We start from the raw sequence: 20456 nt of genomic DNA, 5'->3' as shown, positions 1-20456 counted from the left end.
ATGAAACTGTCTGACATGAGGATCGGCCCAGGAAAGGAAGACCAAGAGTCTCCTGTGCTGCTGAGGATACATTCATGCGAGTCACCAGCCTCAGAAATTACAAGTTAGCAGCAGCTCAGATCAGAGCCCAGATAGATGCCACACAGAGCTCCAGCAGCAGACACATCTGTACATGTTCAGAGGAGACTGTGTGAATCAGGCCTTTATGGTCAAACAGCTGCTAAGAAATGGTAAATGGCCTGTATCTGTATAGCGCTTTACTAGTCTCTAAGGACCCCAAAGCGCTTTACACATTCAGTCATCCACCCATTCACACACACATTCACACACTGGTGAAAGAAAGAAACCACGACTAAGGAAAAGCAACATTGAAGGCAAACTGAACCAGCATGGCTACCACAGCATCCTGCAGCCACATGCCATCCCATCATTTATTATTCAACAGGACAATGAGCCCAAACACACCTCCAGGCTGTGTGAGGGCTGTTTGACCAAGAAGGTGAGCGATGTCTGTGCCAGATGTTCTGGCCTCCACAGTCACCTGACCTAAACCCAGTGGAGATGGTTTGGGATGAGATGGAGCGCAGAGTGAAGGCAAAAAGGCCAACAGGTGCTCAGCATCTCTGGGAACTCCTTCAATTCCACGTGTTCATTCATAGTTTGGATGCCTTCAGTGAGACTCTACGATGTAAACAGTCATGAAACTAAAGAAAAAACATTAAATGAGGTGTGTCCAGAGTTTTGGTAGTGTACCAGCTGGAGAAGATGTGGAGGGTGAAGGTAACAGTGGTCCCAGAGGTAATCGGAGCACTCGGTGCGGGGACTCCCAAACTAGGCGAGTGGCTCCAGCAGATCCCAGGAACAACAGCGGAGATCTCTGTCCAGAAGAGCGCAGTCCTGGGAACAGCTAAGATACTGCGCAGGACCCTCAAGCTCCCAGGCCTCTGGTAGTCCCGAGCTTGGAGGATAGACCGCCCACAGCGGCGAGAGCGGCGTTTTTCACACATACATATATGAATGAAACAATCTTATTCCCTTAGCATTATCTTTTATTTCACACCTCACAAAGTGAGAGGACCACACATTACAATTTTACATTTATTTTAATGTCCATCATTGTTCTTTGTACATTTAAAGTATTAAGATTTCGAGTTTCAATCAACACAGCTGAAGGTAGATTTTACTGTTAGAAACTCTGTAATTTAGTTACTCATTTAAATGAGTTACAGCAGTGACAAAAATACATTATAACTATTAGCATCTTTATAGGTTTAGCATTTTACTCAGGGGAAAGGGTCTTGTGTTAAAATGTAATCATATATTTTTACAATAAACCTTATCATAACATGAAAAACATGAACAGGCAGCACACACTGTGCATCTTCACAGCATCATTGTGGCTAGCTTATGCCCCAGTGCTCAAAGGACGGCGCTGTACTTTGGTGAATCTATCTGAGCATTTATACAACGTACAGACCGAACATAGCGCTGACTGAAAGTATAACTGACATCTCGTGGCCTGTATGCGTCTATCCCACCCATGTGGTTAGTTTCTGCTCAAGAACTCGGTACATACTGTGACAACCATCGCTCTGCTCAGAGCACAAGGCGAACATGGCCTTTACTGTCCAGCTCAACTAAAGATAGTTGTTGCAGGACCTTCAGCTTAGCATCGCTCACATTCATCTTCAACTGCTTCATCTTCTGCACGCTAAGTGATCCCCTGCAATGGAAATGGATTCACATTTATAAACTGATTTTCTGGCCCAGACCACTCAAAACTCTTTAGACTACAGGCTGCTTGTAATCATACGTTTACACAGTGACAGCCAATCCAGACTCAACATGTAATCAAGCTTTTTCAGAATGAACTAGTTTACTTTTCCATAGCCTCTCACAATAACAGCTGTTTTTCTCCAACCTGTTACTTTTGCCCAGATGTTGCTGCAGCTGCTGGTAGAACGTATTGAGGTCAGTTAGCTTGATGTTGGAGCGTACGCTCGGGGGGAGCGACTCCAGCATGGCTGCAGTCAGTTCCTCACACTCACTGCCTGGGGACACAATGACAGATCAGACATGGATCATTATTATTTTATTCATCACAGGTTGGGAAATTCTTTAACTTGGTCACGGAGGGACAGGGGAGTTGAATATACATGTGATTTGAAACTAACCATCTAAAAGCATTTTATTATTCATTAATCTAACATTTGGTGAATATAGGAAAACCCTGTAACCACACACAGAGAGGTCTGGAGGACCGGCTCGTTTCATCTGCTGCACAATGCTGTCAAAATGCAAACATCCTGTTTCAGGGTGATGCTGAAGAAATGTTCAAAGAAATCATTCAAACCCTCAAACTACCATGAACTGTACCAACGCTGAATAGGTGTGCTCATAAATTTTAATAAGTGTTACTTTAGGTTCTGAAGGCTACGAACATTTGACGAAATACCAGTGGCTCACCACAAGTGCACCAAGATGATTTCAAATGATCTTATGAGAGCACTGAGACTCTACAATAATAAAAATCTACAATTTAAAATTGAAGCATTTTAGAAAATCTACATATTCAATTTCAGAGAAACGTTACTACAATTGAAGCTGTGGGGACTAACATCTGCGTTTTGTTCAGTCCATCCAACAGCTGCACAGACTTTTCAGCCTGAACCAATCAGCAGACGGGCAGAATGTAACTTGAATGTAACATGAATGTAACATGAATGTAACTTGAATGTAACTTGAATGTAACATGAATGTAACATGAATGTAACATGAATGTAACTTGAATGTAACTTGAATGTAACTTGAATGTAACATGAATGTAACTTGAATGTAACTTGAATGTAACTTGAATGTAACATGAATGTAACATGAATGTAACATGAATGTAACTTGAATGTAACTTGAATGTAACATGAATGTAACATGAATGTAACATGAATGTAACTTGAATGTAACTTGAATGTAACAGACTTACTTTGTGGCAGCTCCTGGTGAGAAGCTGCTACAGCTGAACACACCTGGAAGAAACATGGAGCAGGTAACAAGGCAGTGAAACAGGAGCTTCTGACCAAAGGTAAAGCACTGATTCATATTCATCTACATTTATTTTTGTACAGAGTAACAGAATTACCAGGGTCAATATTATCGGTTTTTATTGATCCACAGCATAAACCACTGTGATGGGCTTCAGTTCTGTGAAGCTCAAAGATTGTAACATCAAGTGAAGGTCTAATTTACACATGGCAACAAAAACTTCAGCCAGTGGGAAGTTCAAATGTGGGATGAACTGGAGACCAGAGTCCATGTCAGAAAACCATCAAATGAGATAAAGCTGAGAGACTGGGATCGCTCAGCAGACGTGTGTGAGGCTGTTATTCAGCAAAAAGGATTTCAGTTCCTATGTGCAAACTATGTCCTCGTTCTGTTTAACAGCACAAAACATTTTCATACCAAAAATTCAATCTTCAGCCGTATTTCACTAAAAGTATCTGCAGCCGTCTGCTGTGTGTAAAAGTATTAAAGTTATGTAACACTCTGTCTACGTCCACACTAGCCCCGGATAAATTTGAAAACAGCGTTTTCGTCTGAAAATGCGTCCACACTATTGTTTTCATAGAGGTGTGCGTCCACATTGAAACGGCCGAAGATGCTGACGTTCCAGTCCTGCGCATGTGTGAGGAGCAAGAAGATTCAGCCCGCCTCATTTCTGTCTGCTGTTCATTTACTTTCAGGCTCTTTGAAACGTCGCGGCAAAATGTGGAGGAAAAGCACCGAGTTTGTTAAATGGACTCACAATGAGGTGGAGTTGTTGCTGCGAGCAACACAAAAGTACAAAGTTGCAAACGCGAGTGAGCGTTAAAGAATTTGAAGAAAAGCTCTCTGGAGCACGTACAGACTGATTAATCTTTAACAGGGCTGTCAAACGAAACAACTGCTGTGTAACGCCCTCCGCTATCTTAGTTTAATTGGTCACATGACTGCATCACATGACTAACATGTGTCATTGTTTTCAAAAAGGCTCCGGGTTCGCTGTCCACACTGCGACACGAAAACGGCGTTTTCAAATGTATCCGCTTTGGAGAGCGTTTTCAAAACGCTGCGTTTTCCTTGAGCAAAAACGGCGTCTCAGTGTGGACGGGAGGCCAAAACGGAGAGAAAAAGATGCGTTTTCAAACGGAAACGCATTAGTGTGAACATGGCCTTTGATTCTTTACGATCCCACATTTTCAGGCTCAGAGCATCTTTCTGTCGCTATGTTTAAAAAGAGCAAACAAAGAAAGCGCAGCAGCGACTGATGTGCTCTGGTGAAGTGACAGTCGTGTTGTGTAACAAAAAAGGAAAAAAGAAGAAGCTGCGGGTGGGGAGCAGTGCTATGCTACAACACCACATACTGTGAATATTACAGGTGGACTGGGGGATCACTGGGGCCACTATCAGGTTTTAAATGTGAAATGAGGAGCCTGGGACTGAACTCAGCACCGAGACCAGCAGGAAATAAACCTAAGAATAATAATGATGATGATGATGATGATGATGATGAATGTACACAGTCCAGGTTGGAAGCAGAGACGTTCTGTGGCTCACTGTGAGAGGAGAAGGGCTGGGATTACATCCTTCTTACTCCTTACTGACATGTAAACTCATGTAATTTATTTAAAATGATACATCGTGGGACAAATTCAATGGCATGTGCTGCTGGCACCACTGTGGATGATGGTGCAGCTACCACTGCTGTACTTAGTTTGACTTTTTCTCTCTCGGCTCCACGTCTCTACACTAAACTCTGCTCTGCACGGCACACAGTGAGGAGATGTGATAGGGCAGTAATGAAAATGAGCAAAGGGCTTGTTGCTCAGCGGCCCTTCGATCGACCCACTGGCCTTCCGGGCCAGTCCAGCCCTGGCTCCTCCTGTTAAGCTCCCACTGAAGCAAACCAAGCATATGCTTCTAGTCCACTATCAAAGAAGTGCCGTCTAAAGGTGTCGTACTGCTTACCTCAGCTGTGGTGCGACTGACAGCACTTAGCAGTGCTACAGACTCTCGCTCTGACTCTGTCAGTGTCCCAACCTGCAGAGACACCAACAAGGAAACACAGCAGATCCTGAATGGAAGCTTTAAAGAGAATTCAGGAGAAATGTCGATCTGCACGATACCCACAAACTGCAGCAGGATGGAGGTGTGTGCACAAACCCGTGAACAATACACACAATGAATGTGATTAAATGTCATTAGGCCTGCTTTCCACACATGTTATGGATATAACTGCAGTAGCTGCACCGTGTTTGGAGGCTGCTGCAGCTTGCTAACTGTGATTAAACCAATGAAAAGAAAACACCACACCTAGGACACGTCAAAGCGCTCTCTGCAGTCTCTGTGTGTGTGTTCAACATTGATGCTTTCTTGGGCCAAGCGCAGGTACTCTGGGACAGGAAGACCAGTTTAAACTTTGAATTAGCACTTCAAGTGCTCTCACGCCTTCCTCACTTCATCGCCAAGTTCACCACAACGTATCTTTGCACATTTTCCCTTTGATTAGATGGTTAATCAAATCTGACCTCCCACAGCAGTAGTACTTGTATCAGTGAGCTATGTTAAACAGTCATAAAGTGTCGATCGACCCACCTCCATATCAGTGGTCTGTTCAAAGTGTTGCAGCAGCTCCATGACGTCGCTGAGGTTGTTTCTGATCGAGTCTACAGACTCCTTCTGTGCACTCGTCAGCTCCGTCACCTGCGAGCACAGGGCTGAGTGTTTGGACTTTATAGACTTCAGGTTCTCCAGCACCACTGCCAGGTTGTTCTACAAGCACATGGTCAATCATCAGCCCACAGACTACATGCTCAGGTGTGTACCTGATTTTCTCTTATTGCCTTTCTGCAAACATGAAATGTTCTACCTCATGCATCACTCGTATCACTGAGTGACAAAGTGTTTTTCCCACTGGAAGCGCTGCATCCAGGTGAACTGAATGATAGTTCTGGGATTTCCTTCCCTCTTCTATGTCTTATTACATGTACTGGTTGGTACGGTTATAACTATTAGCATCTTTATGGGTATAGGCCGGTTCATCTTACTTTCACTTTAGTTGGAGTTTGTTCTTCTGTGTATCCTGATGACATCATGTTTTTTTTTTTAACAAAAGACAAATAATACACAACTTCCAAGCACAAAGGCCTCAGTGTTAGCAGCCAGTAATTCACTAAGAGCTGTTTGATTTTCTCTAGTTCTGCCTGCAGATGATGGGAGAAATGTCATCTGTTAGTCACCTCAGCTGGACATCCATTTTCTGCACTGCTGTTGATGAAGTCCAGCTTCAACCGCTTCTCAATGTAATCCAGGTCTGCCTCTGCCTTCAGAAACTGCAAAGACAAAGTGCATCACATTGTGGCACTGAACTTCCTGCACCATGTTCAGATTCTTTGCTGTTTGACTCCACATGCCTGGTGGAATCACACTTACAGCTCATTGCTTTATGTGAACCTCATCATGTTACACTATATGACGTGCAGCGCCCATGTTGCTGTTCCAGGACAGAGTGTGTACTAGGCAGCAGGACTTTGGCATATCCAGGTAACTTCAGGATTAAACCGGGGTCTTCTGTACCACTGGGTGGAAATCACCAAGAAACGTTCCAGATCAGAGATCAACAGGTATGAACTCACCACCTACTGACCAATGCATTCTCAGGACACAGAGACACAAGGCTGCAAAGGTCTGGACATGTGCAGAGGAGGGACAGTGGATAAAGATGGTCTATGGTCCAGCAGTCCCCAGACAACATCAGCCATCAGATCTCCTCACTGTAGGGGGCCAGTGGTTCAAGTTTCTGATTTGATGAGTGATTGAGTGGTTCAGAGAGCAACGTCACTGCTGCTACCCTGACAGCTGTACAGCTGCAGCCACATCGGAGCGAACTTAAGAAGGAAGTCGTCTGATTCGTTGTTTAGAGAGCACAAATGTGTAGATTACTCCAGCTTGAGCAGGAGTAAGGATCGATGTGCGCACACACACACACACACACACACACTATTATTTTAAATATTGTTCTTGTATTACAAGTTAATATTTGTATTTAGACTTATTTTCAATGGCTGTATTTACATTTGGATTACAGATAAGTAATTATCTGATATCGACTTTATTCCAGCTGTGAGGTAAATAAAGTGCATCTTTTCTTTAATGCATTTATTGAAGGTGTGTAAACACAGAGGTGGTCCTTGCAGTTTTCAGATGCTTTGACAATACTATTGCACTACTAGTTGTCTGATACAGTAGTGCAATGAAGTCAGAGCATCTGCCAACAGCTCGAGGTTCACACACGGTAAACTTTGCACTAGTCCCAGGATTGCACAACCGGTACAGATGGTCAGCAGCACAGACAGACAGAGTTCAGCTACAGGCTGCACATCCTCCCATTTCCCTTCTGCAATAAGAGTTACGGGGAAGTAAGTACGCTTGGCTTTGGCACCGTGAGACTTGATGCACTGAGCCATGTGCAGGAGACAGCTGGTGTTTGAGACGGTCTCGAAAAACAAACAATCTGTGAATAAAAGTCCTAAAACAACAGAGCGATGCTACACTTGGTCCCGCTGCGGACTGCTTGCTCCGAGTTGCTCTGTGACGTTCGAGTGGCGGCGATGTTGAAACTAGCCGAGCTCCTTCGCGGTCCTGCGGTATTTGATGGGCCTGACTTTGGATTGTTTCTTAGCAGACAACCGTGAGTCGCCTGCTGTGAGCGGCACACCGTGTACAAAGCTACGATCAATAGCGGTTCAACAGCGAAAAGATACAGTCGGGAAAAGGAGTTTGACGCTGTGCTTACCATCGCCTCAAGCTTTTCAACTGTTGTCTCCATGTTGAACAGTTTTCAGCCTGAACGTGGGCGCCGTGATTGGCCAGCTGTCAGGAAGGAAGAAAGCTGATTGGACGTGTGTCCGAGCCGAGAGCTGTGCGCCATATTACTCCCAGTCTGTTTCTGTGTTTGGCGCCCCCTCTGGCTTGGAGTGAGATGAGTCCTGCTGAAACATTTTAGGATCTTCCTGATAGTGATGGGATTCCGGATCTTTTTAGAGAACCGGCTCTTTCAGCTTGACTCAATAAAAAGATCCGACACTTTCGGCTCCTAACCGACTCTTTAGGTTGTTTTGTTTCTTTAGTTAATTTATTATTAACAACAATATAAAATTATGCACAAAAGGAATTACTAATGTAAAAAAAAAAGTGGTTTTATTTATATATGTTTATATATAAATATATACGGTGGCCCCCAGAGACAAAGCACGTACAAACTCCAAAACACATTTCTAGCGTTAACTGAACTTCCAAAACAGAGCTACCTAGATCACTTAAATTACACAATTGAAAGCATGTGTATTGTTTGTATATTTATACACCAGCACTCATATATATTCAAATAATTTAAAAAATGTTCATTTACCTGTTACTACCACACACCAAATCCGGTCGTTGGTACTTGCTGGCTTGTGTAGCCACTAGGTAACAAAAGCTCAACACTGCGCCCTAGCATCCTGGAGCACTTCTGTTGTCTTTTGTACGTGTTTTGGAGTTTTTACGTGCTTCTGAGTTTTTACGTGTCTTGGAGTTTGCACGTGCTTTGTCTCTAGGGGCCACCATAAATATACTTTTATTTATTCACTCCACATAAAATGTAATAAATAAATCATATAATACAAAAACCAACTATTCACATTTCAGCTTTTATCTATTTACATTTTCAGTTTTTTCCTTTTAAACCAATTTAAAGTGAAACAACACAAACACTGCAAACCACAACACAATTAAATATAAATTATAATATGAAAACAAAAAGAAGATGCACATTCTCTGTCATATGGACCTGCGTGAATAAACTTTCTGAATCCTTTATCATCTGCCACTGAAAATAGTTGTGGATGATTACTATACCTTTCTAATGTGACGTTGTTGTCCCTGGCTCTCTTTCTCTCTCTCTCCCTCCCGCTCTGTTTCTGTGCTACTGCGAGTGTAACTACCGCCCCTCCCCCCTCTGCCCAGCATAAAGCACAAGACTGGCGTGCGGCGTGAAGCGGGAAAAAGTGTGAGAGAGAGGGTGAGAGAAAGCAAGAAAAAAAAAAAAAAAACACAGCTGGCGATAAGGAGCCAGCTCGCGTCGTTCACGTCAAAGAGCCGGCTCTAAGAGCCATTTCGTTCGCGACCGACCCATCACTACCGTCTACACTTGGCTGCAGTGTACTGTACTACGTGTTCATTATAAAACATTTCTCCCTGGGATTACATACTTGAACTGTGATTAATATTTATTGTAAAAAAAATTACAAAAAAATGCACCTAATTAATCATATTTCAGTAACAGACATGATGTATAGACCACGCTATGTCAGAGGTCTCAAAACTGTTATATTGATGTTATATGCACATTTAATGAACACCTACCTGTCTGTAGTCTCATTCATGAACATTATTAGCTGTCTAGATGTTAGAACATTGGATTTACACATCCACACAACAGGTTAGATATTAAAATGATTTTCTTTGTTTTCATGGACTTCCAAAAGTTTTGTATTTTTGGAAGCGACTTGAAACAAGTCTTCAGGATATTCACAACATCCTGGGACACTAAGCATCTACTTCTTGTGGGAAACACATTTTTCCTCATTAATATAGAGAAAGAACACAGCAACAATGGGAGAGAGTTGGTAAAAATGAATGACATTCACAGGTGGTGTACAAACAGCTGTGAGTGAAATGAAGGACGTAAAGAGGAAATGCTCAGTGATTGGTAGGAAGTCCACGGCAGTCTGAGACTACAGTAGTGTAACTAAGGGGAGGTTCAGGGTCACCTGTTCTAGACCTTACTATAGGATTGATCAAAATCAACAACCAATGATCAATGGCCATGAGTACCATTCACAGAGAGTTGGGGAATGGCGGCAATCACAGCATTGTAAGATGGTGACAGATGCACCCTTAGGCCCCCTCCTTCATTCAGAGATGGTCTCTCCTGATGACGCCCAGTTTGTGCTCCAGTGGATGATGAGAGTCAAACCTTAAATACTGATCCGTATGTGTAGGTTCACGGTACACGTCAGCTTTTAGATGTCCCCCATTACTGATGGAAATCTCACAGTCTAAGAAGGCTAACCTGCCACTTTTCATATCCTCCCTGGTGAATTTGATGTGTCGGTCCACCGAGTTAATGTGATCCGTGAAATGTGGTATGTCCTGAGATTTGATTTTCACCCAGGTGTCATCCACATACCTGAACCAATGACTTGGTGGTGTTCCAGGGTAGGATAGCAAAGCCCTCTTTTTCACTTCTTCCATGTACAAGTTGGCCACAATGGATGAAACTGGGGAGCCCATGGCACACCCATGTTTCTGCCTGTGGAACTGACCCTTGTATGTGAAGTAGGTGGAATGAAGACACAGTTCAAACACACTTGGTCGGTGCTGAGAGTGGTCCTGTTGCTGAGGTTGGGGTCATCCTGTCATCTCTTACGGACTACCTTCAGTGAAGAGAGATGTGAAGCCTGATCTTGAAAGTTGAGCAGATGTCTGTCTCCTGAGTCTGATCTGGGAGCTGCTTCCACAGGAGGTCTGTACTGTAACAGGCCTTTTAGAAAACTCCAGCTGCCACCAATCCTGTGGCAGAGGTTTACTGCAACAACACGCTCTTAAAAATATGATGCACTCACATCATCACACACGACTCTGTATATTTTGTCAGTGCAAGAGTGGAGCTCCCAACTCTCTTTCATGGTTGTTATACACTCAGGGAATTCTTTCTGGATAATGACGATTATGTTTGTTATAAATTACATTATTTAATGTAATAACAATTCATATTTGAAACATTTTTTGTGCAATATTATTACTGCCATTATGCTATTATTACAAAACACTATCATCACATGTTCTCATTGTTCACCTGGTGAGGCTCAAAGCGCTCCCAGCTGGAGTCCAACCGGAATGCTGTCTGATAGAGGGAATGACTTAAAAATGTCAGGAAAGAACTATCGACCACACACAAAGCAACGTAGTTACTACACAAACAAAATTTATGTGGCCATATGGGAGACATTTGAATCTGAAGGTGCTTCAGACACAAAGGAAAAATACACTTCTTCACCTTCAGCAGGGATATTTACACAAACTGTTGATTTTGAATTTGGAAAATACAGGATTTGTTTGTTTTGTTTTGTACCGATGAACTAATATTAGAAACAGTTATTCTACAATGCTTTATGTTACAAAGCAGGTCTCATAATAAGAAATGTCAAATATGAACAAAACAGGAAGCAGATTCTAGTTTTAAGGGCAAACTATATGAAAAAAGTTGTTCCTGTACAGATAATTGTAAGAGCAGTCGTGGCTTTGCGTTGGTGTGAGATAAAGGAACAGTTTAAGACTAATATTTCTGTTTGTCACTATGCAGAACAGTTAGCGCGGATCTTTCACTATACTGTCACTCAATGACTTTATTATCAGCTGTGTGAGTCTGCAGCACAGGAAGTTCCAGCTTCTCACACTCGGTCATCTTCAGGGTTAAGTACTGGGCCACCTCGTTGGGATCGGTGAACAGTGGAGCCGGAACATTCTGAAGAGGAGAACACAACGAATCAAACTGAAGAACTAATCTGGAGTCAAAATAAAAATATAACCACATATTAAAGTAAAAATAGATCTGAATATTCATATTTATATAAAAAACAACAAATAATAATCTATGTACTTCAGAATCACCCATGAAAAACAAAAATCCTAAATGCTGTATAAACAGCATCATGAACGTGTGATGGTGCCAAGCAGCACAGTCAGCATGTCAGTGTGAGCAGTCCTGGTGCTGCTTCAGACAACACGAGTACACTGAGCTCACCACAGCTCCCAGCTTCCTCTGCAAACACGCTGCTAACATGCTGGGGTTCTTCTGCACACTGACATCTCGTCCCAGGACGGGCACAGGCAGCTGTCTGACGCTGGTTTCATTATTATTGTTGTTGTTGTACAGTTTTAGTACATTTCCATCGTCACCCTTAGCCCTCTACAACATGAATTTAACTGTTTTGTTCTGATTTTTTTTTTTTTTTAGAATTAAATATTTCATCCTACATTTTGATAGCTTGGAGCGTCCTCTACTGATACATCAGCCAACAAGTATCCACAGGTAAGCCAGCGGTCTGAGAGCGACGTGCTCTGTCAGGATAATAACTGTGAGGTGTTGAGGATGTGGCTGAACAGACTTTGAACATGAGAAGGATTTTAAATTCAAGTCTGAATTTATCAGGGAGCCAATGAAGAGAAGCTAATAATCTCTTTGCAGTGCCAGTGGGCGGGGCTTTGAGTCAACTGAAGGCTTTTCAGGTCATGTTTTGGACATCCTGATAATAATGAACCAGTTTTTAGCAGCACTCTGACTCAGGATGGTTCTAACTTTAATGACATTGCACAAATGAATCAGGCTAGCTCTACGTATTTGTTGAATGTACACTGACTCCATATTCCTCACAGTTTTATTGGAGACAAAGGTGAGGCCATCTGAGCCAAGTATCAGGTTGGACATCAACTTTTAACATTTTTAGGACCAAGTATAATATTCCTATTTTGGAGCTGATGAGTTAACTCTTTGATTACTTCTCTTTCAAAAAGTCTATAATGAAGATAAGATATCAGTCTATAATTAGCCAAGGCAGCTGGCTCAAGTAAGGGTTGGAAGTCCGTGGTATGTAACCTGTTAATAAAGACAGATTCATCCTGTTAAAACCCGAAGCATTAATTCATGGGGAAACAGATGGACACCATGTGTCCAGGTTTTCCCACAAAGTTTGCCAATAAAACCCACGTTGTTTTTCTGGACACCGCTCAGACAGGAGAACGCTACTAGTCCAGGTGGAGAGGGGACCACAGAAAGCTTCAGAGTCGGACATCTTTTTAGCAAAACTACCATCGACACAATATTGGTAAATGGACTGATTCTTATATAGCACTTTTCTTCTCTCCCACAGCACTCAAGGTGATCTATACAACATGCTTTATTCACCCATTCATATTGTTCTATGCTGTTTCCATCTAAGCAGCAGAACAGACTTCACCAACTTCACGAGGACATGACGTACTCTAGGGGGCGCTGTGTTTGCTGCCCAGGACCAAGGAGCCTGATTGGCAAGTTTACCCTGAAGGACATCGTTTAGCATGTCCGGTTTGGCGGTGGGTGAGTGATGGTCTACGGAGGCATATCCATGGATACCCACCCTCACCTGACCCCAATCCAACTGAACACCTCAGGGACATCATAGTTCGGTTGCACCTCGGACTGTCCAGGAGCTCGGTCCAGATCTGTGAGAAGAGCTGCTAGTGCACCGGAGGAGCATGGTCCCATGTTGTCAGGCATGCATGTGGCGGCATAAACACTACTGAGGCCCATTCTGGCAACAAGCACTAGCCTGGTGCACATTTTTGTTCACTTTGATTTTCAGCTTGTCTTTGAATTCAGCCTGTGATTATTTTCATTTCATTTCATGTTGTGGTTCCTTCCTTTTCTAACACAATAACCAGTCCAGTCAGTAGATTATAAGTTTTTAAAGCTCAATGAGGATAAAACTGAAATCCGCCTTACAGGCATCAAATCCAACCTTTTGAAGGCGAACCATTTCTCACTCACCATCGATAACTCCAGTTTTCCCTTCTCCTCAGGTTAAGAGCCTCGGTGTCATCCTAGACAGTTCACTGTCCTATAAATCTCACATCAATGATCTCACCTGCCTATTTCCATCTATGCAGCATTAACAGATTACGTCCTTCTCTCCCCACCCAGTCTACATCCACAGTCTCGTTACCTCCCACCTTGACTATTGTAATTCTCTCTTACATGGTCTCCCCCCAAAATCCCTCCATCAGCTTCAACTGGTTCAAAACTCCGCTGCCTGCATTATTACCAGGCAGATTATTACCAGAACCCCTCCTACCAGCACATCACCCCTGTTCTTCAGGAATTTCACTGGCTCCCTGTGAAATTCCGAATAATATACAAACTTCTTCTGCTCACCTTCAAGGCCATTCATAACCTTGCTCCTTTTTACCTTTCTGACCTGTTAAGCACTACCTGTTGTGCCCCTTCACTTCGATCCTCTTCTTCTGTCCAGCTTGCTGTGCCTTCCTTCTGCCTCACCAGCATGGGAAGCAGAGCTGTCAGCTGCTCCGCTCCCAGGCTCAGGAACTCTCTCCCCCAGATATAAGAAACACTTTTTCTCTCCCCCAATTTAAATTTCAACTCAAAACCCATCTGTTCAAATCTGCATATTCACTGTGAACCTAATGTTTGTTCATTTTATCTTGTGCTTTTTTGTTTTTATTGTTCTTCATCTTGTTATTGATCTATTATGTGTTTTATTCTTTGTTAAGTGTCCTTGGTTGTCTTGAAAGGTGCTTTTAAAATGGACTATTATTATCAGGGCTTGCAAAATTTCAAAATCCCTGGTAGCCCTTCGGGCAGGGACTCTTCAGTTTTAGCCCAAAATAAATTTAAGTAGCCCGAATAAAAAAGAGAGCAATGTTTTGATTGATGTTTTGTTTCCTGTTTTGTTTCCTTTACAATATTATACATTAAAGTATAATATTGTAACGGAAACAAAACATTAATCAAAAAATTGTTGAAACACAAATTACAACATTGTATAAAAATTACAATCATCAACTCAAATACTTGGTTCTAATTGAACAGAAATTTCTATGAACTTGTAAGAACTGTGTAGGACATGAATCAGTCTGTGTCAGATCCTGAATTTGAAATTTCCACTGAAGTCCCGGGTAAGAGGCAAGTGGAACCAAGATCGAGGCCGTTTGCTTTTTGAAGTTTGCAAAGACTGCTACATTGTGCCAGTGGTAGTTCAGTCTTTGCAACATAGTAGCTGTTTTAAACTGATTTTCAGGTTTATTTTTAGTATGTTATTTGCAATTGGTGTTTGTTCTGGGAAAGATATTGCAGACTGAGCAATGATGCATTTCTTGCATTTCTCATGGGTTCTAATGGGGGCCTTTCTTAAAATGACTGGTCCCAGTAACAAATCGCTTGTCGACTCAGAAATCGAGGGAAAACCAACAACACACCCGGCAGAACATTATGTTATTTACACGGGTGCACATAAGTGGTCCGCACGTGCGCATTCGCTGTCAAAATAAAAGACGCGCACCAGATAAGAAGTTGCAGCGCGCGTTTGCGTCCATATAAAAGGCACTGTTTTTGTCCGCTAGAGTGGGATTTTCACGGCACATTCTGCACCACATCTCTGTGCGTTCATCATTTGTTTGAAGCCAGCTCACCTCCTGCAACCACTTTTCCGAGAATACGCGCTTCTTTTGTGGTTCGGACTCCTTCTGACATTTCTTTGGAGGTGGAGGAACATCACAGTAATTGCTTAAAGGAGCTTCTTCGGCATCTTTAAGAGTTCTAAACAAATGTCTGTCCTCCTCCTGAAAATCTTATGTACGCAAACACGCGTTGCAACTTCTTATCTTGTGCGCGTTTTTTATTTTGACAGCGAATGCACCTGCGGACCACTTATGTGCAGCCCTGGTTATTTAGCTCGTCATGTTGCAGCCACAGAAATTATTTTGTCCATGAAACCATAAAGCTGCACTTTCTTTTTGCCTTATAGTCTGATTTGTCATAACTTTTCCGTTTTGTGGTAAGCTTTTCTTTGGCTGTCACTTCTTCACCCTGACCTGTCTTATTTGGCTCAGCACAACTAAAACATATATCCTGCTGCTTTTACACACACACTCACATCACGCTCAGCGACTCTCTGCGCGATCAACCTCTCACATGTTTAAGCTGCAGGAGATTTCACTTGTCATGTTTGCATAGTAAGCTAACGATTGATAAGACGATGTCAGAGGAATTGGTGCGCAAATGATCATCACTCACCAGTCAGTGCTGTCGCTCTCTATACACAGTTCGTGCGATTGCAAAGTGAAAGCAAAAAACAAGCGCAAATTCAAACGCGATTTCAATATGTCACATATTGACAGTGGCTCACCGATGCCAATGACATAATTACCCAGCTACATTTCTGAAAGAATGCAAAAGCATTGACATATATTTTTCCTTCCTACGATAGCCGGACGGGCAGGGCAGAGATAGATTTTGGTAGCCCGACTGGAAAAATCGCTAGCCCCGGGACGTCGGGCTAGCGATTTTGCGAGCCCTGATTATTATTATTGTTAGATATCCAACCCCACTGAGATGTGATGTGTGCCAGTCTATAAAAGCTACAGATTTCTTTATAAGCTGGATCTTCAGATATAAAGTTCTCCTTTGAACAAACACAAACATTTCTGTAAACATCTCATCACAAGAACAGACACAGTTATTAACAAATCCAAAAGGAGTCTGTGCTAGAATAAAGTGCCAGACAACGTTCAAACTCACACAAAGCCTTTCGTGAACATGAAAATATTCGGGCTCTGCTTTGGATCGAAGAAGCCAGTAAGTGGAAATAAATAACAGAATCACAGCTCTGTGTCACTGCTCACCTTCAGCTCTGAGATTTTGCTTTCCCTCGTAGTGAACTCTCGCAGCATGTAATCCTTCCCAGCCTGAAACCAAACGTTACATCACGTGAGTCACTTTGAAGTCTGTCACCTGCCCGTGATGAAATCTGGCAGCACACTCTCAGGTGATGAAACAACGTACCTCGTGATATAGTCGAGTATCGTTTATTCTAATCAGCACTCCGTCCACTCGCAGGAAGAAACGCATCAACAGGAAGAAGCTGGTCGGCATCACTCGCTGCATCAACAAGAAACATCATCGTCATCATCAGTGTTAAATCTGCTCATTTGGATTTGGCAGTCCCACGCGACAGGAAGACGGCACTCACAATTTTGACGCTAAGCATAGAGACTCCATGGTCGTGCAGCTCATCTTCAAACAGCAGCACCTCATCAAAGAACATGATGTGTTCCCGAGCCTTAAGCTTCTCCATGTCAATACGCTCGGCAGTCTCAGACACCTTCACACGAAAACCTCACATCACTTTCTTACAAACCTGTGACTGTAAAGAGTGAACAGTGTCAAACCTGCCTACCTTTATCTGCATGCTTTCTCCTGTCAGAGTCCCTCTGTAGTCTGTGGTGTACGTCCAGTCATAAGGTCGGATCACATCTTTAGAGTGTTCAGAATCAGCTCTGGAAGGGGATATCATCCAAGATGTTTACTACAGTGCAGCCAGTGTAACCCTGAGCCTATGCTACACCTTTAGCTTTAGCTGAGAGAATGAACGCACCACACTTTGTTCTCTAGGGTATGACTGAAACACCAAGACCTGTCAAATACATTGGACAGTAGCTGACAGTCAGAAAATTGGTGCAACACAGCGGTGCCGCAGAAAATCTGCCGCAGAACGCCGTAGACAGACACAGCAGCACGCTGAGGCCCAAGTACTGGTCTGAAAGTGGGTTTTTATCCAAGCAGAGAAGATTATCTGACAGAAGCTAACAGTGAGCGTCTTACCTGCTCTCCTGCCATTCCTGAGCACACGCCACCTTGACGCTATCCTCCATGCTGCTGACTTTCTTCAGGGCATCAACAGCATTGAATTCAATCCCGTAACCGTCCGTGTGTTGGATGCGCAGTATGTTGTCTCCAAACAACATCTCTGGAAGAGAAGGCATGTTCATGTCTTCTGCTAGCCTGGAAAGTCAAACAGTGAAGACTGATATCAATCAGGTTTTCTCATCTATTCTAGTCGTTTTGGGAGGATTCAAAACATCAGAAACAAATCGAGCAGCGCCTGCAACAACATTAGTTTGTTTTCTTTAACGTGTCGCGGCTGCTTCTTTCAGTGTCTACATTATTCATTTATGGTTATTTCTATTTTTCCACCATGTGATCACATCACAGCGAGAAGATGTGATGATACTCGGTGCGTTGCTGTCTGATGAAGAGGACGTGTGTTACAGCTTTTGTGATGCAATAAACAGGCAAAAACAGCTGATCATGTAAACACGACTCATGTGGACATACAGGCTCTACTGTTTGGTACTCTGACAGTCAGCCTGGTTACACAGGCTGGACCCAACACAGCTTAGCTGATATTAAAATGTGACAAATATCTCACCGTTCAATGTCTTTGGACTTCATGATGTGGTTTTTGGAAGCAGTCACTTTCCATGGTCCAAAGTTGAAGTCCTGCTTACTGCTCTTGAAACCATGTGACATCATCATGGACAGAGAGGCCAGCATCAACTGCAAGACAAACATCAGCAGGTTTGTCCAAACAGAACAGGTGGACAGTATCTGCTGTTCAGAGCTTATGGTGTGTTTGTCTGTTTAAATGCGATGACTTTGTAGTTCTCACGTGTTGTCTTTGTTAGAGACCAAATCTGGCAAGGACACAGTGAGCTCCTTCCACCAATGCAAAACCCCTTTCCAGACATTTTCACTAAAAGGGCGATTTACTGGCTGTAGCTGGTCCCAAAGTTGAAACCACTCACAGGAGTAGTTGTGGAAATTTCGACTGTGGGAAACCCGCTGATGATTTGCAGAAGTGGCCCACAGATGCTGACCATCCAAATGATCCCCGGTCAGGGTTTTCAAAGCTGCTCAAACGTGGGCACCGAGACAGAAGAGCAGCATTGTGCCAGTGAAGAGCTGTGACTACAGTCAGGGTCAGCTCCGTGCCCGCCAGCTGCTGCACAACAATCTGAGAAAATCACTGTGCGCAGCGCATTTTGCTAAAGAGGATAAAAATCCCAAATAACAGTGACATCCGAGGTTAAAAAAAAAAGGAAATTCCTGTCAGCCGTGCAACATTTAGTTATTCCTACAAGCTGGTCGGTTTGTAGGAATAACTAAATGTTGGTCAGGCCGTCAGCAGCTTTATTATGAGTTAACATACCGAATCTGTGACTCGTATTATTAGAAACTTGCACGATCTGCACACTTAAAGTAGCTCAGGCTCGGTTCACGCACAGCGTGTTTGCCGTGTCACAGAAACAAATAAAGGCTCGCTGGACGTTTGTTTCCCTGCGCTGACTCAATGTTCGCTCAGGCAGCTCCAAATGCTTCGTCCCAGTTTACGCTGTGAACGTAAAGCTCTGCGGTCAAACACACAGGCTGTACACAAACACACAAACACATTCATTTACCTTGATGTTGTTGTCGAGCGTTACCTGTCATTGGAGGCTCCCGGGTACGCCGGTGAAATCTGCTCGGTGATGTTTGTGACGCTCGCACTTTGGTTCCACTTTCAAACCTTTCTTTAAAAAAAATAGATAACAATCATTCTTCAGTGTTTGTGGGTGAACACGAATTCAGTGGTGATCTCACAGTGTTTCATTAACATTTTGAAATAAATTCGGAGAGTTAATCGTCTGTTTTTAGAACTGCGGCTGTCGATCTTACTGTTGGTCGGTTTCAGCCCATCCCTCCTTCCTCTGGTCTCCTGGCCCCAGCCTCCTCCTTTGTCCTCGGTCAAAAGCAGCCATGCCTTATTCAGCACTGAAATCTTAACGATGATTTGGAAAACATTTGATCCTGATGCAGTCCTCTGCATTTATGCAGGTGTGGAGCCAGCACTAAGAGTACACTGACCTGTGGCTGGAGTGTGATTTATGACCCATAAAATCAAACTCTAGTTTTGCTGCAGAGTAAAGCTAAAGGTCCAAACTCGGTTTGAATTTACTCGGCTTCTTCTATTATATGAATGTGGTTGAGCTGCTGCTTGGACGCTTGGAGGAGCAGCGCAGGCCTGTGACATGCTCCAAGTCAAACAGTTGTTAGCCCTACTGCTGTCTCAAGTCGCCTTCTTTCATGTGTTGCAGATTCAGCCGTCCTATTCAATCCCTCTGTAACCAGCAGGTCACAGGTGCTGCAGTAAAGGTCTAGCAGCATCTCAAGGAAGGACATGGCATTTGCCCAATTACATTTGAGCCTCTGAAAATGGAGAGCTGTAAAGAGATGGCAGTGGAAATGGTAATTAAATAGCTACTTAATACTTATGAAACCAAGCTGAAAATCTGCTCTTAAATCACGTCTTCATTGAAAATCCACTATTGTGATGTTCAGAGGTGAAATCCTAAAAATGTTATGAACCTGTCTGTGAAGATTCGCCTCGGTCTCTGGTATCATCAGTGTTTCCATGAACTGGCCAACATCTACATTCATCATGACTGTAGCATCTCGTCTTGTACGGTTGCACCATTCTTAATGAAGCTTTGCATAAACAGCTTATAATATTTTATACAAATGACACAATCATACATATATGTACCATTAGATCATGATGATGGCGACCGCTCCGTGTGGGCCGTCTCCTGCTTGGGGTCAGGTCTCCTTACTGTGATGGCGGATTGTGTTTGTGCATTGATTAGGCGCCGTTTGTTTTTGTATGCACGTCGTCGCAGGAATGACCCGTTGTGTTTTCCTGGCACTGCTGTATTACTAACAGACTCAA

General features: G+C 43.1%; 1 protein-coding gene across 6 annotated transcripts; it reads right to left on the bottom strand.

Annotated features, from left to right (window-relative positions):
* Positions 1 to 1028: 1028 nt before the first annotated feature.
* tiprl (TIP41, TOR signaling pathway regulator-like (S. cerevisiae)) lies at positions 1029 to 19260 on the bottom strand. 6 transcript variants are annotated; one of them, XM_084941353.1, is made up of 13 exons: positions 19150 to 19258; positions 18120 to 18247; positions 17513 to 17692; positions 17088 to 17187; positions 16881 to 17012; positions 16694 to 16789; positions 16534 to 16596; positions 6273 to 6365; positions 5629 to 5805; positions 5002 to 5073; positions 2981 to 3023; positions 1922 to 2051; positions 1029 to 1723 (listed from the first exon to the last, which is right to left on the bottom strand). In XM_084941353.1, exons 2-13 carry the CDS (start codon positions 18242 to 18244, stop codon positions 1597 to 1599), a joined length of 1338 nt encoding a protein of 445 aa, XP_084797479.1. In that variant the 5' UTR covers positions 18245 to 18247; positions 19150 to 19258; the 3' UTR covers positions 1029 to 1596. The 6 variants fall into 6 exon arrangements, with proteins under 6 accessions (XP_084797479.1, XP_084797478.1, XP_084797475.1 ...); XM_084941349.1 differs by lacking the exons at positions 1029 to 1723; positions 1922 to 2051; positions 2981 to 3023; ... (1 more) ...; positions 5629 to 5805; positions 6273 to 6365 and adding an exon at positions 11043 to 11602 and having other exon boundaries at positions 19174 to 19260; XM_084941348.1 differs by lacking the exons at positions 1029 to 1723; positions 1922 to 2051; positions 2981 to 3023; ... (1 more) ...; positions 5629 to 5805; positions 6273 to 6365 and adding an exon at positions 11043 to 11602.
* Between the last annotated feature and the right edge of the window lie 1196 nt (positions 19261 to 20456).

This window comes from Perissodus microlepis, chromosome 10 (genome assembly GCF_051167445.1).
Source record: "Perissodus microlepis isolate ML-2025 ecotype Zambia chromosome 10, ASM5116744v1, whole genome shotgun sequence".
NCBI lineage: Eukaryota > Metazoa > Chordata > Actinopteri > Cichliformes > Cichlidae > Perissodus > Perissodus microlepis.
The sequence above is the reverse complement of the archived record's forward strand: the minus strand, read 5'-3'. Positions and strand labels throughout refer to the sequence as shown.

Bases quoted from the DNA above. Each gene is read 5' to 3' on its own strand.
- tiprl (XM_084941353.1), bottom strand. From the start codon at position 18,244: ATGCTGGCCTCTCTGTCCATGATGATGTCACATGGTTTCAAGAGCAGT. The intron at 16,790-16,880 runs GTGAGTGCCGTC...TTGTTGATGCAG, and splicing joins CTATGCTTAGCGTCAAAATT to CGAGTGATGCCGACCAGCTT. The intron at 2,052-2,980 runs GTAAGTCTGTTA...TTGTGTCCCCAG, and splicing joins TCACCAGGAGCTGCCACAAA to GCAGTGAGTGTGAGGAACTG.